This window comes from Chelmon rostratus, chromosome 23 (genome assembly GCF_017976325.1).
Source record: "Chelmon rostratus isolate fCheRos1 chromosome 23, fCheRos1.pri, whole genome shotgun sequence".
In the NCBI taxonomy this organism is placed as follows: domain Eukaryota; kingdom Metazoa; phylum Chordata; class Actinopteri; order Chaetodontiformes; family Chaetodontidae; genus Chelmon; species Chelmon rostratus.
This window is the reverse complement of record NC_055680.1, coordinates 2,023,152-2,035,813: the sequence shown is the minus strand read 5'-3', so window position 1 is coordinate 2,035,813 and position 12,662 is coordinate 2,023,152. Positions and strand designations below refer to the sequence as shown.

General features: G+C 41.7%; 1 protein-coding gene across 3 annotated transcripts in view; it reads left to right on the top strand.

Annotated features, from left to right (window-relative positions):
- Positions 1–12,662, top strand: part of lrch4 (leucine-rich repeats and calponin homology (CH) domain containing 4) — a 50,117-nt gene that overhangs the window by 13,592 nt on the left and 23,863 nt on the right. For 2 of the 3 annotated variants that reach the window (XM_041964521.1, XM_041964520.1), the window contains exons 2-4: positions 10,139–10,283; positions 12,110–12,239; positions 12,500–12,605. In XM_041964521.1, the coding sequence (XP_041820455.1) occupies positions 10,139–10,283; positions 12,110–12,239; positions 12,500–12,605 (381 nt within the window). Of the gene's footprint in view, positions 1–10,138; positions 10,284–12,109; positions 12,240–12,299; positions 12,369–12,499; positions 12,606–12,662 lie in introns of those variants that run through there. The other variant, XM_041964522.1, reaches the window with a different exon arrangement.

The following is a 12,662-nucleotide window of genomic DNA, read 5'->3' as shown; positions in this document are numbered from 1 at the left end:
CGCTATATGTCGTCCTTTTCAGTTAAAGTCTGTCTTTTCTGTGTACTTGTTAGATGTCGTCAGGTGTTCTGAGTGTGCTCATAGTGGATTTCCCCTTTTGCATGAAGCTTTGAGCTTTGCATACGAGAGCAAAAAGCAACCACTGCAGTCTGTAGGAGGGAGAGAAGAGTTGATGTAGGAGAAAGGAGACAGACTGAGGGGAGGGCAAGTGAATCAGCTCTGACTTGCCAAGTACAATACATCAGAAAAGGAGAGTTACTCCCTATCATCTGTTGTAGACTAGAAATGAGTCTCCCGTGAAGTTTGTAACACCATCACTGGACCTGCTGTGACAAGAAAAAAAGCATCACCCTGGTATCTCTTTAACTGCTTTTATCTCAAACTAAGGCTCCTTGTCTGCATTCTCAAGCGTCAACAGTGAATCAACACTAATTCTGACAAACCTAACAGCTGGACTGTGTTTCTCCTGACGCATTTAAGGAATACATCTGCATTTTGTAAAATGAGTGTGTTTGCCGTTAAAGTCACAGCCAACAGGTCTTAAACATTAGCTAAGATGAGCACAAAGACTTGAAGGAGTTGGATCTGCTACAGTGGCTCCACCAACATGGAAACGAAGTCCAAAACAATTTTATTTACATGTACTATCTTGTTATTTGACTGAGTCACCTGGGTTTTGGTTAGTCATGACAGCATGTGCTGGCCTGGCAGCTGTACAAGGCTTCTGAGACGCTGCACGGAGTAACTGCACCAAGCAGTTGTTGGTCATGAAATGGCTAAAAAAAACTGCTTAAAAAAAGCTGACTTTTCATTTGTGTATTTAACATTTGATGTTAAAATAAAATAGTGTATTTCATAAGTCATGCATATTTATTCATTTATTAATTTTTTTCCTCTTTTGGTGGTAAGTGCTGACTTGACGGCTAGATGTTCAAGCAGTCCTCATAGGGGACCGCAGAGTGTGTTCCCACTGTTCACACTGAACCTGGTGAATGAAGTTGATGTTGATCCAAATGCCCGATTATCCAGTCAAAGTATGCAGTACCAGTTACATCTCCATCACTTACTCAACTGCAGAGCATAGTGTCGTTCTCGCCATGGTCACACTCAGGCCCAGTCATGCAACAGTCTCACCCACACACGTGTACTGATGGAGCTGCGGTGTTCTGCATAGAGTGCTGCTCCTAAACTCGCTGTAACAAGCGCTGTCACAGGAATTAACACCGCCACATCCTGTCTTACAGCACATTTGTGTTGTCATTGGCAACATTGTGAAACAAACCCAAACAGCGAATGGCGAGCTCTAGCATTTTAAATAAGCCAGAGTAAGGTGCAGGACTTACAATCATCAGGTGGACACAACAATATCTACCTAACATTTGCTAACATTAGCCTCCATAAGCTCCTGGTCATACCAGACCAAGTGAGACTGTAGCTATAAAACCTCCTATTTGTGCATGTTACTTATCAAATATAAGTGGTTACATTGTTGACTTTGGCTATGCATTCATTTTAAAAGCTGATTTTATTCATAAATAAAGACATTACACTTAACTCTAATAGCCTGCTGGTTTAGTTTGTGCATTAGAGCCAAGCTGTATTACTGGTGGTAAATGCTTTTGACGTATTGTAGTATTGTAACATTAAAAAAAAACTAGAGATACATTAAAAGGTGATAAATTTAACTGTGAAAATTTGCATATTATAACAGAACATGTTGGACAAGCTTTATAAATAGTATTTAAAGTCCACCCATAGTGCACTCCCTGTGAGTCACTTATTTCTGGGTTTGCAGAGACAGGTCTTTCCCGGCAGTCCCTTCAACCCTGTGGATTTACACCGGTGAAGAGCTCCCTTTTTGTTGAGTCACTCCTCTTCTTGTCTTGGCATCCTCCTGGTTGGCCTCTTTGTTTTTTTTCATCCTCTTTCTGGCTGCTCCTCAGCTCCATTGTCCATGCTCTCCTGCTGGTATTGTACTGTATGCCTCTTGCTCATTCACTCCACCCCTCCTCCTTTACCTTTTTTGTGAACCTCACCCCGCTTCTTCCGAACGTGATATGAGCAGAGCCTCGTTTTGTGAGCACACAAACACGCCTCTGGTGACACAGGGAGGCCCATGGGGTCCCGTCTTTTCTTCCATTTCAGTGTCACGCTGAGGGAGGAGTGGAGTGTGAGTGTGTGTTCGTTGGCTGAGTGACATGGAATAAATTTTCAAGCTTGCTGCTTGGCTGAAATTGGCGTTGTTGATGCTTATTCGACGCCACACAGCTTGTGAGATGAGATGTGGGAACAACTCAAAAACATGCACTAATCTGAAAAGTTAGTTTTCGAAGCTGCAAGTGTGAACATGTTGTACCTAGACAGTTTTAAGCAGCTGAATGTGGTTTGGGTTGTTTAAGAGATGTTGTCTTGGACTTACGCCTCGTTATTCCTCGTCTTTGCATACCAGGGTTGAGAGACACACTTTTGAGTTTCTCATCCCGCCTCTTAATGTTGTCCTTCTCCACTGATTGTCAGATCTTCATTAGTTGTTGCATTACTTTTTCTTCCTCTTTTTACTTTGTTGTTCATGGAAAAATACAGACTGTTAATGCCTTCATCAGGCGCCACCTTAAAGCAGGTGAGGCATTTAGATATCTGATATCCTGTTTTTGAAGGTTTGTCTTCAGTAAGTGTGACGAGACACAACTGGATGCAGCAGCCTTGCAGTGAATACTACCTAATTTAGGCTTGTAATTTTTTAGTGTTTTTCACTGCACTTTGTGTTAAAGGAAGTGATTCAACTATTTTTGAAGCAGTATTGTAAGTTGTTTCTGGCATTTTGCCCACTCCCTTTATACTTGATCAGTGCCAGGTATAAGGAAGGCAACGTTGCTTACTTATCCATATACCTGGTAGCCCATTCTGACTGCAGACATTGGATCTCGGTAAAGTTTATCTGCCAGACTCATCAGAATGAGTTTCCTGTCCATTGTGGGTTGCTCTCAGGTTGTGTTGTGGAGACTCGTATCATTGGTCATCATCGAAGGTCACCAACAAGCAAGATCAGAGTTGAATGGCAAGGCATGAAGTCTGAGCTTTGTGCAATGCCACAGGTTCAGCTTCTTGTCATTCTCCGTTGGTTCTGTGAAAATTAGCCCAAAATGATGTTCTAAGAAAACACAGGTTCAAAGCATTTGAATATGAGAAAAACATGTCTTTTAAAAGGTCTACATGCCCACACATTACAAAATAAACAAATGAAATAATGCCCTCCACCATGTTATTGAATTACTCACTTGTTTCAGCTTGACCTACATTTCATTTCCAATCAAGTGACGTTGTGGGCAGAGTTTCTAATTGGTGCCGGTCCATGTGTTTTGAAGATTTCAGCGTCCCGGACAAACGAGAGAGAATCCGCTCACTTATCATCTGAACATGGGCCCTGTTTTGCGGGTGTTTGTGCACCGTTAATGTACGTCCACTGAAAGTGTTTGTTTTTGCCACTGACAGACTCAGATTGTTAGATTAGAAAGGACCCCTACAGAGATAGACCTTTTTGTTAAAGATAAACTAAAAACCAGAAACGGCTGTTATGTCGCTCTCGATTATTAATATCAAATTGAATATTAATTTTCACAGTCGCTGCTGCAAAACAACTTCTGCCTCTGATCAGTTATAGGGGGCTTAAAGGCCAGGGTATGCTACAAGTAGACTAGTTTCTACAAGGATTTATCTGTTAACATCTAAACTTAAGCTAACCTAAGTATTGGGAGCAGTGTGCAGCCACTGAGCGGCACTTGGGGTCCAACTCCAGGTTTAAGGTAGTACCAACTGGCAAACGCCACACAAAAAGGCCCTGGCCCTGGCATCAAACACAGGACTTTCTTACTGTGAGGCGACAGTGCGAACCGCTGAACCAGTGTGCCGCCCTGTTCAAAATCATGTTGCTCTGCTAAAAACCAGGTATGGTTTGTGGTTGGGTGTGATTATGGCTAACAGTGATGCAGTTTGTGGCTCCTATGTGACCTTGTCGTCACAGTATGCTGGTAAGCTGTTGATGCACCTGATTTTCACCATAGCAACACACATTTGATTAGTTAAATGCCTTCACTGGCCTTCAGATGCACATATTGGTCAGGCAGCATGACGTAATGTGAGGAAGACTGTGGCTTCTCATGGCACTGACAGTTCACAGGAGCGGCCTTGTGACTTGAAGACGTAATGAGATTTGCAAACAGATTAGAGTGTTAATTGTCTTTGACGGTGCACAGCAGTTTGTGCAGACATGGACGCTCTTTTGCCTTATAATGAAGACTTTAAGACCTTTTTAACAGCTCCTTTTTGAAGTGGAAAATAAGATTCCCATGTTATCACTGGAAACAATTACCAAGTGAAACAAGTGCTGGACGCTCTTTCTACATGATGTCTGACTTGGACGAATAGCATACCAAGAATCCACAAACCTTTGAAGACTTGTAAAACTCAACTGTGCCAGAGACTTTTGAACAGCAGCTTAGAGACTTGCTGATTCTGTCAGTGTGTTGAACAGGACTTGAGTAAGGCCCTGGTTTTGCAATATGAGTACATATGAGTGTATTTCCTTTGGCAAATCCATTGAAAAAAAAACAATCTGCTTCGATGTGCTTAAGGAGTTTTCCTCGTGTGTTAAGAGACTTTACAAAAGTCTTGCTAACCAGTGTGTCATAAGTTCTAGAGGTCACTGGGTCAGCAGTGAGGCAAGTGCCTGAAGTGGATCCTCCTCCATCATATCCTGACCTGTAATTAGACACAGTGCTCCGCTCTGACAGGCCAATCCTCCTCGTTCTGCTGATCCTTTGCAATCCTGTTTAGACACTGGCTTCTGGCCTCATAGTTAATATTCATTATTTTTGTTTAAAAGGTTTGAAAGGTTAAACACTTAATTTAACCCTTAAATGGCATAGCTGCCTTTTATAAGAGCTGCAATAATAACAGATTTCAAATTTTGCAGAAGCTTTATCTTGACTGTTATCTTGGTTCCCTTTTTTCTCTGGAGCTTTCATCTCAAACACACGGTCTATAAATGACGTCTACTCAGTTGTCATGGAGATGGATCTGTTGATATGCAAGCTCAGTAGCTGTTATTGTATCATCCATACAAAATTTTGTCAACAGATCTATCATCATGACAACTGAGCCAACTCCATCTGCTGATGGAGACCATGTGACTCAGCTGAAAGGTCTTGTTTGTCGAACCAAGTTTCTGAGCTCAAGACTACACTTTGATGCTTAAGTTTCATTCTGATAAAGTTGATGATAATGATAAATTCTTTCCACTTGTATTTAGAAGAGGCAGAATTGGAAACTGTAAATTGTGCTGTTTTTTAAGTGTGAACAGAACTGTTAAAGAGTCCGTTTGACCATTATGACTGGACTAGTTTCAGTTTCACAACAATGATTTTGCATGTAGCACCTTTCAACTCATTTCCAAGTTGCATTTAGCTCGAACGACTAATACGTGCATCAGCACACTGCAGGAGACTGTTGTTGCACTGTTGTATGGGTTAAAACCTTTTACACATGTGCCACTTCTGGCTCCACCACCATCAGTGATTTCATAGCAGGTGTTTTGTATTAGCTGTCAAAGAAGGCCCACAAGGAGATCCATCCAGCACACACTGAAACTGGCCTAGGCTGGCGGACTTAGCACTGACGAACAGAATAGAGTTCACCGTAACTGTGATGTGGCAGCTAAGTAGGGCAGACAAAACTCTGAAAGTTCAGTAGAGCTTTCTAAAACCTCCAAGTACAAAGAACAAGTTGTTCCCAACATGAACACATCCACAAGTTTTTGTTTGTGTGCATCTGCATTGCATCTAAGATCATTTCCCCAGGTTAATGATAGGTGACCCCTTTCTTAAGCCTGTCACAAAATCTAGATGGTCACCATGGTAACTCCACTGGGGTCAATCCAGGTCAGCATAGACCTTAAAGTGCCTGGTATGGATTAATCCTGTCAAATGAGCTGACACTACACACAAATGTTGTGCTTGTCTCTGCAAGTTTGACTCTCTGTTTGTTTTTGGAAATATTGTCAGTTTAATTAAGCTAGTAAGTGGACCTTTTTCCAATTTGTTCATGGATATAGACATGTTTTTCTTGAAAATCTTTCGCTTTATACATATTTGTGTTTCCCAGCCTTCATTGACGGACCTTCAACCACAGTTGATTTGCCTAAAACAAATCAAACCAGACTTTGGAGTGTGTACGTAACGTCAGGTTACAAATAGCCACCACCATCCCTTATACCTGTTTGCAGTGGACAGGGAAGCCAGATCACATTAGACACTCACTATAATGCCAGCTGTGAACTGTCTGTGCTGGATCTAGACAAGGGCCAGTATGAGTCAGCTGTTTAACCGGAAGGATCTCAGCTCTTGTCATGATGACATGTTGGCCCTCCTCCCCTTCACGCTGCTTTGTTGAGCTAAAAGAGTTGGCTCTGGACCACAGAGCCAGCCTGTTTCAAGCCAGCGTCCTGCTGTTTGAACCGTGGCAGGCCAGTGAGAGACTGGACATTTCACTGCCCATTCCACAGCACATGTTTTTCCCATGATGCTTATAGTTAGTCAGTCAGGCTTTGTTTCAACAGCTAGCAGGACATTTTGGCAGGAATGCCTCCTGGGAAAAAAGAGAGCAGGGAAAGGCTGCCTCAGACTTTTCAGCTGTGTGTGTGTGTGTGTGTGTGTGTGTGTGTGTGTGTGTGTGTGTGTGTGTGTGTGTGTGTGTGTGTGTGTGTGTGTGTGTGTGTGTGTGTGTGTGTGTTCTTTTATTTTTGTGCTTAATAAGACCAAATATGGGCCATGTCTGTGTTAATGTGTAGATTTAAGGTTAAGATCTGAACTGGATTGGATTTATGATATGGGTTCAGGTGCTCACAAGTATAGTATTGCGAAAGTGTATGTGCATGTGTTGTACGGCAAATACTTTTATTTTTGCTGCCTGAATAAGTTCCAAGCCTGCACTTCCTTTTTAAACCGAACTGGAGCACCCACATATCTGGCTGTCTTTTGCAACAACGGATACAGAGACTACACAATCTCTCCATCCCCCAGAGCAGACACACACACACACACATTTCCACCCCCACCTATTGTTCAGGCAGCTCCCCTCCAGCTATGGGACAGTGAAGATGGGGAGAGATCAGGCTTTAGAGCTACTGCTACTGTACAGACTCTAGCCACTCTCACATTTACTGTACAAAAATAAAACACACACAAACACACACACACACACACACTCTCTCTCTCTCTCTCTCTCTCTCTCTGAACCCACATTGAACCATGCAGCTATGTTTATTGAGGCCTTGTGAAATGGTCCTGATAAAGCACTCTATTAAATACACAGTTAGCCTAATTTCTCTTAATTTTACTGGTGTCATCTTTATTATTCTGCCCATAATTACCAGCACTTACTAGCTGTTTTTAGTAATCAGAAATAGGCTGGTTTTGCCATCTTTTAAAATGTATTAGGGTTGTTAAATTGGGCATTAGTTTGTCTGTAGCTTGATTAGGGCTACAATTAATAAACAATTATTTCCATAGTTGATGCCTGTGCTGATTATTTTTTGATTCATTGTTTAGTATAGAAATGTAAAAACAAGAGAAAAGTGAAAAATACTCATCATAATCTCCTACAACGCCTTCAGTTTAAAACCCCCAAATATTTACTCTGTTTGGCATTTTTGCTAGTAAAAATTACTTAACAATTAATCAATTCTCAACAACTAATCAATTTATTTGATTAGTTGTTGCATTATATGACTGATGAAGAAAAACAGTCTCCTATGGAAAGTCTTTAATGAAGCTTTGTGCCTCCTTTGTATAATTCTTGATGTAAAGAAAGATGATGAACATACAGAACACTTATCTAAAAATATAATGGCAAGCCAAAATCAAAAATGGTGATAATAGAAAAACCGTTACAGCTCAGTTAACTGTACAGTCCTTATCTAATCATGAAGCTGCATAATGATCCTCATTGTTATTAACCCATCTAACTGTATAGCAGCACATGTCACAGGCCATGTTCTCCTTCTGAATTTTTCAGTTCAAGTCTTCCAAAAGTCCCCATGTGAGCCCGAACAAAGAGAGGAACCTCCTCCTCCTCCTCGAGCCCTGCTGCTTCCAACAGCAATCAATAAAAAGCCATTGGGCTGTCTGCCATTGACAGACTTCTGTCTCATCCTGCCGCCAGTGAGAGCTCAGTGCTAATGGTGCCGTTTGGAATCACTGCGGCTCTATAGACGATCTATCAGTGCTTTGTTGTGTCTGCTGCACGCTCACATTTCTTTTGTCCCACATGCATCCTGATGTAGAGTTTTAGTGATACAGATATTTTTCTAGAGAAGAGGATATGTTGATGACATAGTCAATACTGAGCGTGCCCAGTGATACCATCATTAGGAAAGGGGGAGGTTTGGGCAACAGAAGCCCAAGGTTGAAAATCTTTCAGGGAGAGAGAGGAAAATGATGGTGGAAGATTATGTTTATAATATAAATCAAATTAAACAGGGCATTCTTTTCATCACTAATGGGACATATAGAATAATAATAGAAGATGTGGATGGGGTGTGATTCTTCAGAGAAATTTGATTCATCGTGCATGGATAAGGTCCCTCAAAAGTGGGTGTGACTTATTGCCGCCCAGCATATGGAGCGTTGTTCGATCAGGAGGTGCAGGGCAACAAGGAACAAATCAATTCGATTAACATTGAAAGGAAATCCACTCCTAGTATTTCAGAGGAAAATGCCTCTAAATAGGAGTCTGGTTTAGGGCCAAGACAAAGACAACAAAATTGGTGAATTTTTACATGTTCAGATTGGGAAAGTTCACCTAATTCTTAATTGACATTAGAATGGACTGGTATTCATGTGTTCTTCAAGGTGGATGAGAATGGCCTACATACAGTCACTCTGGAAACAGAAAGTGGGAAGCAGCCAGCTATTTTTGGAAATACTCACCCAGTTTGGTCAGAAGTGGACGCGTGTTGGCCTCGCCAAGATTCTGTCACAGCGGTGTGGGTTCCCTGCTTGGAGCTGCTTGTTAATTTTAGGCTGGTGGTTCTGGAAAATGGTGTGGATCCTGTCCTATGGCACAAAGATACATCAACTATGAAACCAAAGTATGAATTTGATTGATGTCATCAGGGTTATGATGTCTATTTGGGGTTGTAGACTCGAAAATACAAAAAAACAACCGAAAACAAAACAAAAACCAAGAATATCTTGGGCTCTGCCTCCATTCAACCGCCATTCTCTGTCCTAAATTTAATCTCAAGATAAAATTACATACCTATATTTACATATTTTGGTGAAAGCTCTCATTCTTTGAAATTTAAAAATGTGGGCCCCATACATACCAAGAAAGTATAAATCTACAATAAATAAATGATTGTAAAAACATATTATTTTTGTTTTTAAGGCACCCTCTATGGGTAATGCAGCAGGCCTCGTCTGTTGGGTAGAATGCCACCCACAGCTGGTATTTAATTCAGACTGATGATGTGTTTGTCAGTCCCTGATGAAGACCTAGAATTGACATATGTTGGTCGGTTTGTTTGCCTCTTTGCTCAGGGAATTAATTAACATCACTTCACCTGAAGACGTGGTGCGTTTTTTCATTGTTTGCTCTGTTTTATATTAGGCAAGACTTCCTGGATCTTGTTTGTTTGTACTTTCACCCGCACCTCTAAAAAGCACCTGTCGTCTCACCATCAGCGCCATGCAGCGCGTCCTTCCATCTTTGTAAACAGCTCTCATACTAGTATACTAGTATTATTTTTTTATGGCTACAGCCATTAGTTGACTGTCAGGAAACGAAGGGAGAGACAAGTGAATGACATGGACCAAACATTTACAGCTGGCTTCAAAGTGGGGAGTTGTAGTTCTTGTGCATAGTGTGTGTTTGAGATCACTGAATCACCAGGATGCCCCCAAAGCTCTGTTCTTAACAAGACCTTTTTTTAAACACGAGACCTCAGTTTGTTGAACTGACATGCTTCCCCCTATCTGAAAAAGAAACAGTTTCCATGAGTAACTGTCTCACTTTCCTTTGTGTCGTGGCAGTATGAATACTGGAGAAACTCTAATGCTTGGTCTTCTTCGTATGTTGTCAGATCTGTCAAAGAACCGTCTGTGTGAGCTGCCGGAGGATCTCTGTCAGTTCATCTCTCTGGAGACGCTGAGCCTTTACCACAATGGGATGCGTTCGCTGTCCTCCAGCCTGGGCAACCTCCAGGCCCTCACCTACCTCAACCTCAGGTAACTCAATGACACGCGACCTGTGAGCCACTTGACTAGTTCTCATTGTCTCATTTGAATCTATCCTATTTTAAACATCTAGTTAGTACAGTAAGAAGTATTTTAATCATTACTTTAACTAAAGCCATTGGTGGCACAGGTAAACCAAACAAAAGGTGTCTGCAGGTCCTGACTAAACTCAGCTGTCAGCTGTGAGCGAAAGATACTGTGGGATGAAATTAGTCCAGGTCTGTTCCCGTGGTTCTACTGTAGCTTGTGTTTCATGCTCACTCGTTAAAAAGTTCAAAGTTAGAGTCCCCCCTCTGAAAGGCACAAAACTTCAAAGAACATGCATTATCCCAGGGATTGCTCCATCTCCTCAGGTCTCCTCACTGCTTCTGTTAAAGTGAACTTTGCATTTGTTACAACTTGGGCCCTGTTTTCAAAGTTTTTCTAATCTTCTCTGTCAGTTCTGATCACTCACTGTACTCACTACTAACTCAAAGTCCTTCCTCACATTTTGGAACATGACAACATTGCTAAAACAGATTGTCTAAATCTGTTCCCAGTCTTTTTTGACTGCAGACTGGTTTATTATTTTTGGTGCTGTATGAGTTAGTATTCCACATTTAAAGATGAGTGTGACATGTGGTCTCCTGCTACCAAACGCAGTCTGTTTATGGCCTTCATGTATGTTTCATTTCAGGCACGATCTCTCTCTATTTATCCTGCAAACACACAAATAAGCCTTATAGTGAGTGGAAAATGACACAGACAGAGAGAGAAAACAAGACTGGGCGAGCATAAAAACAAATCTACACAGAAAGAAAAAAAAACTTGGCTTATGTGCTCTGTATTTCACTGTGGTTTATATACTAAATAAACATAAACTCAGCAACATTAAGATGGTTTTCTTTCACAGATTGCATGCTCTGCTGAATGTTGAAAGGTAGTGATGATGGGCTGGTTGTCTCGAGTTCAGTTCAAGATCTGTATCTTGTTTGGGAGAGTGGGACAGGGAGTGAGGAGGAGAAGTGCCACACACACAGCGTGTAATTAAGACAGAAATAATGAACAATAGCCAATAAAGTTATGGAATATATTATTTAGCACTCTCTAGCTGAATTATATTGCTTCTTCTCGTTTTGGCTGGTGGTTGGGGTCAACTAATGTATATTAATTTGTCTAGAAAATTTGAAAATGAGTGCACCCGAAATGTAATTTTGCATTGCACAGGAGAGCTGTTCACATAACTGCTGTCAGTACGGTGTGTCCAGGTCGAACCAAGAAGCTGGTCTGCAAAAACCCAAATGAATTAATCCCCACCTTTACCACGTTTTAATTAAACGTTGCACTTTAGGACTCCGCGGCAGTCGGCGCTTTGCATCCACTTGACAGCTAGCACGTTGCAAGTGCATGACACCTCTAAAGCGCAGCTGTTGCTTGAAAACTGTTTGTGCTGGAGATGAAGAGAGGCCGTCCAAACCTTCTTACAACAACTGAACCACACTAACGCTCCTCTCTCCTCGACACTATAATTTTACTGTTGCTAGGCGACTGGAAAACCCCTCCAGGTGGCTGCTAATACAGCCGGCAAAAGTGTAAGCTCAAAGCAAATATACAGTATAACCAAAAATAACAAAGACTCAGTGTAGCAGCACATTTTTTCTAGGCTAGCTGCAACATTAAACTATGTTCTAACTGTAATAAAATATATAAAATATTTCACTTCTATGAAGGAGGTTTTAAACAATAGTGTATCTTTGAAATCCAATTAACTGTGCTGACACCAGGCCCAGATGGATATTCAGCTTGACATCGCCGTGTGTGTCTGCTTGTCTCCACAGTCGTAATCTTCTGTCCAGTTTACCCCCGCCGTTGTTTCAGCTTCCCCTCCTTCGAGTGCTCATCGTCAGCAACAACAAGCTGTGTTCACTGCCTGCCTCCATATACTCCCTCACGCACCTCCGACAGCTGGTAGGATACCGTGCACACACTTATGTTCACACACTTACTCATTGCTGTTTCCTGTCAACAGTATCTGTCTGTGCTGCAACTTTCTCAGCAACAGAGTAGAGTTTAAGGTGCTTTTCTATGGTGATAGAGGTAGGAAAACAGTCAACTCCACCAGTGTTATACTTTTGTAAATATCTTTTATGTTCTTGTGGGTCATACTGAAAAGTCCATAGTGTCTGTTTTAAAGTCTTTGTTTAAAGTTCTGTGTCTTCCTCTCTCAGGATGTGAGCTGTAATGAGCTGCAGTGTTTGCCGGCAGAGCTCGGCCAACTAGAGTGTCTGAGGGACTTAAACCTGAGGAGGAACCAGCTCACCACTTTGCCTGAAGGTACAGACACGCGACGAACCCAACTAACCCCAGAAACCTCAGCATGTCTCTGTCCGC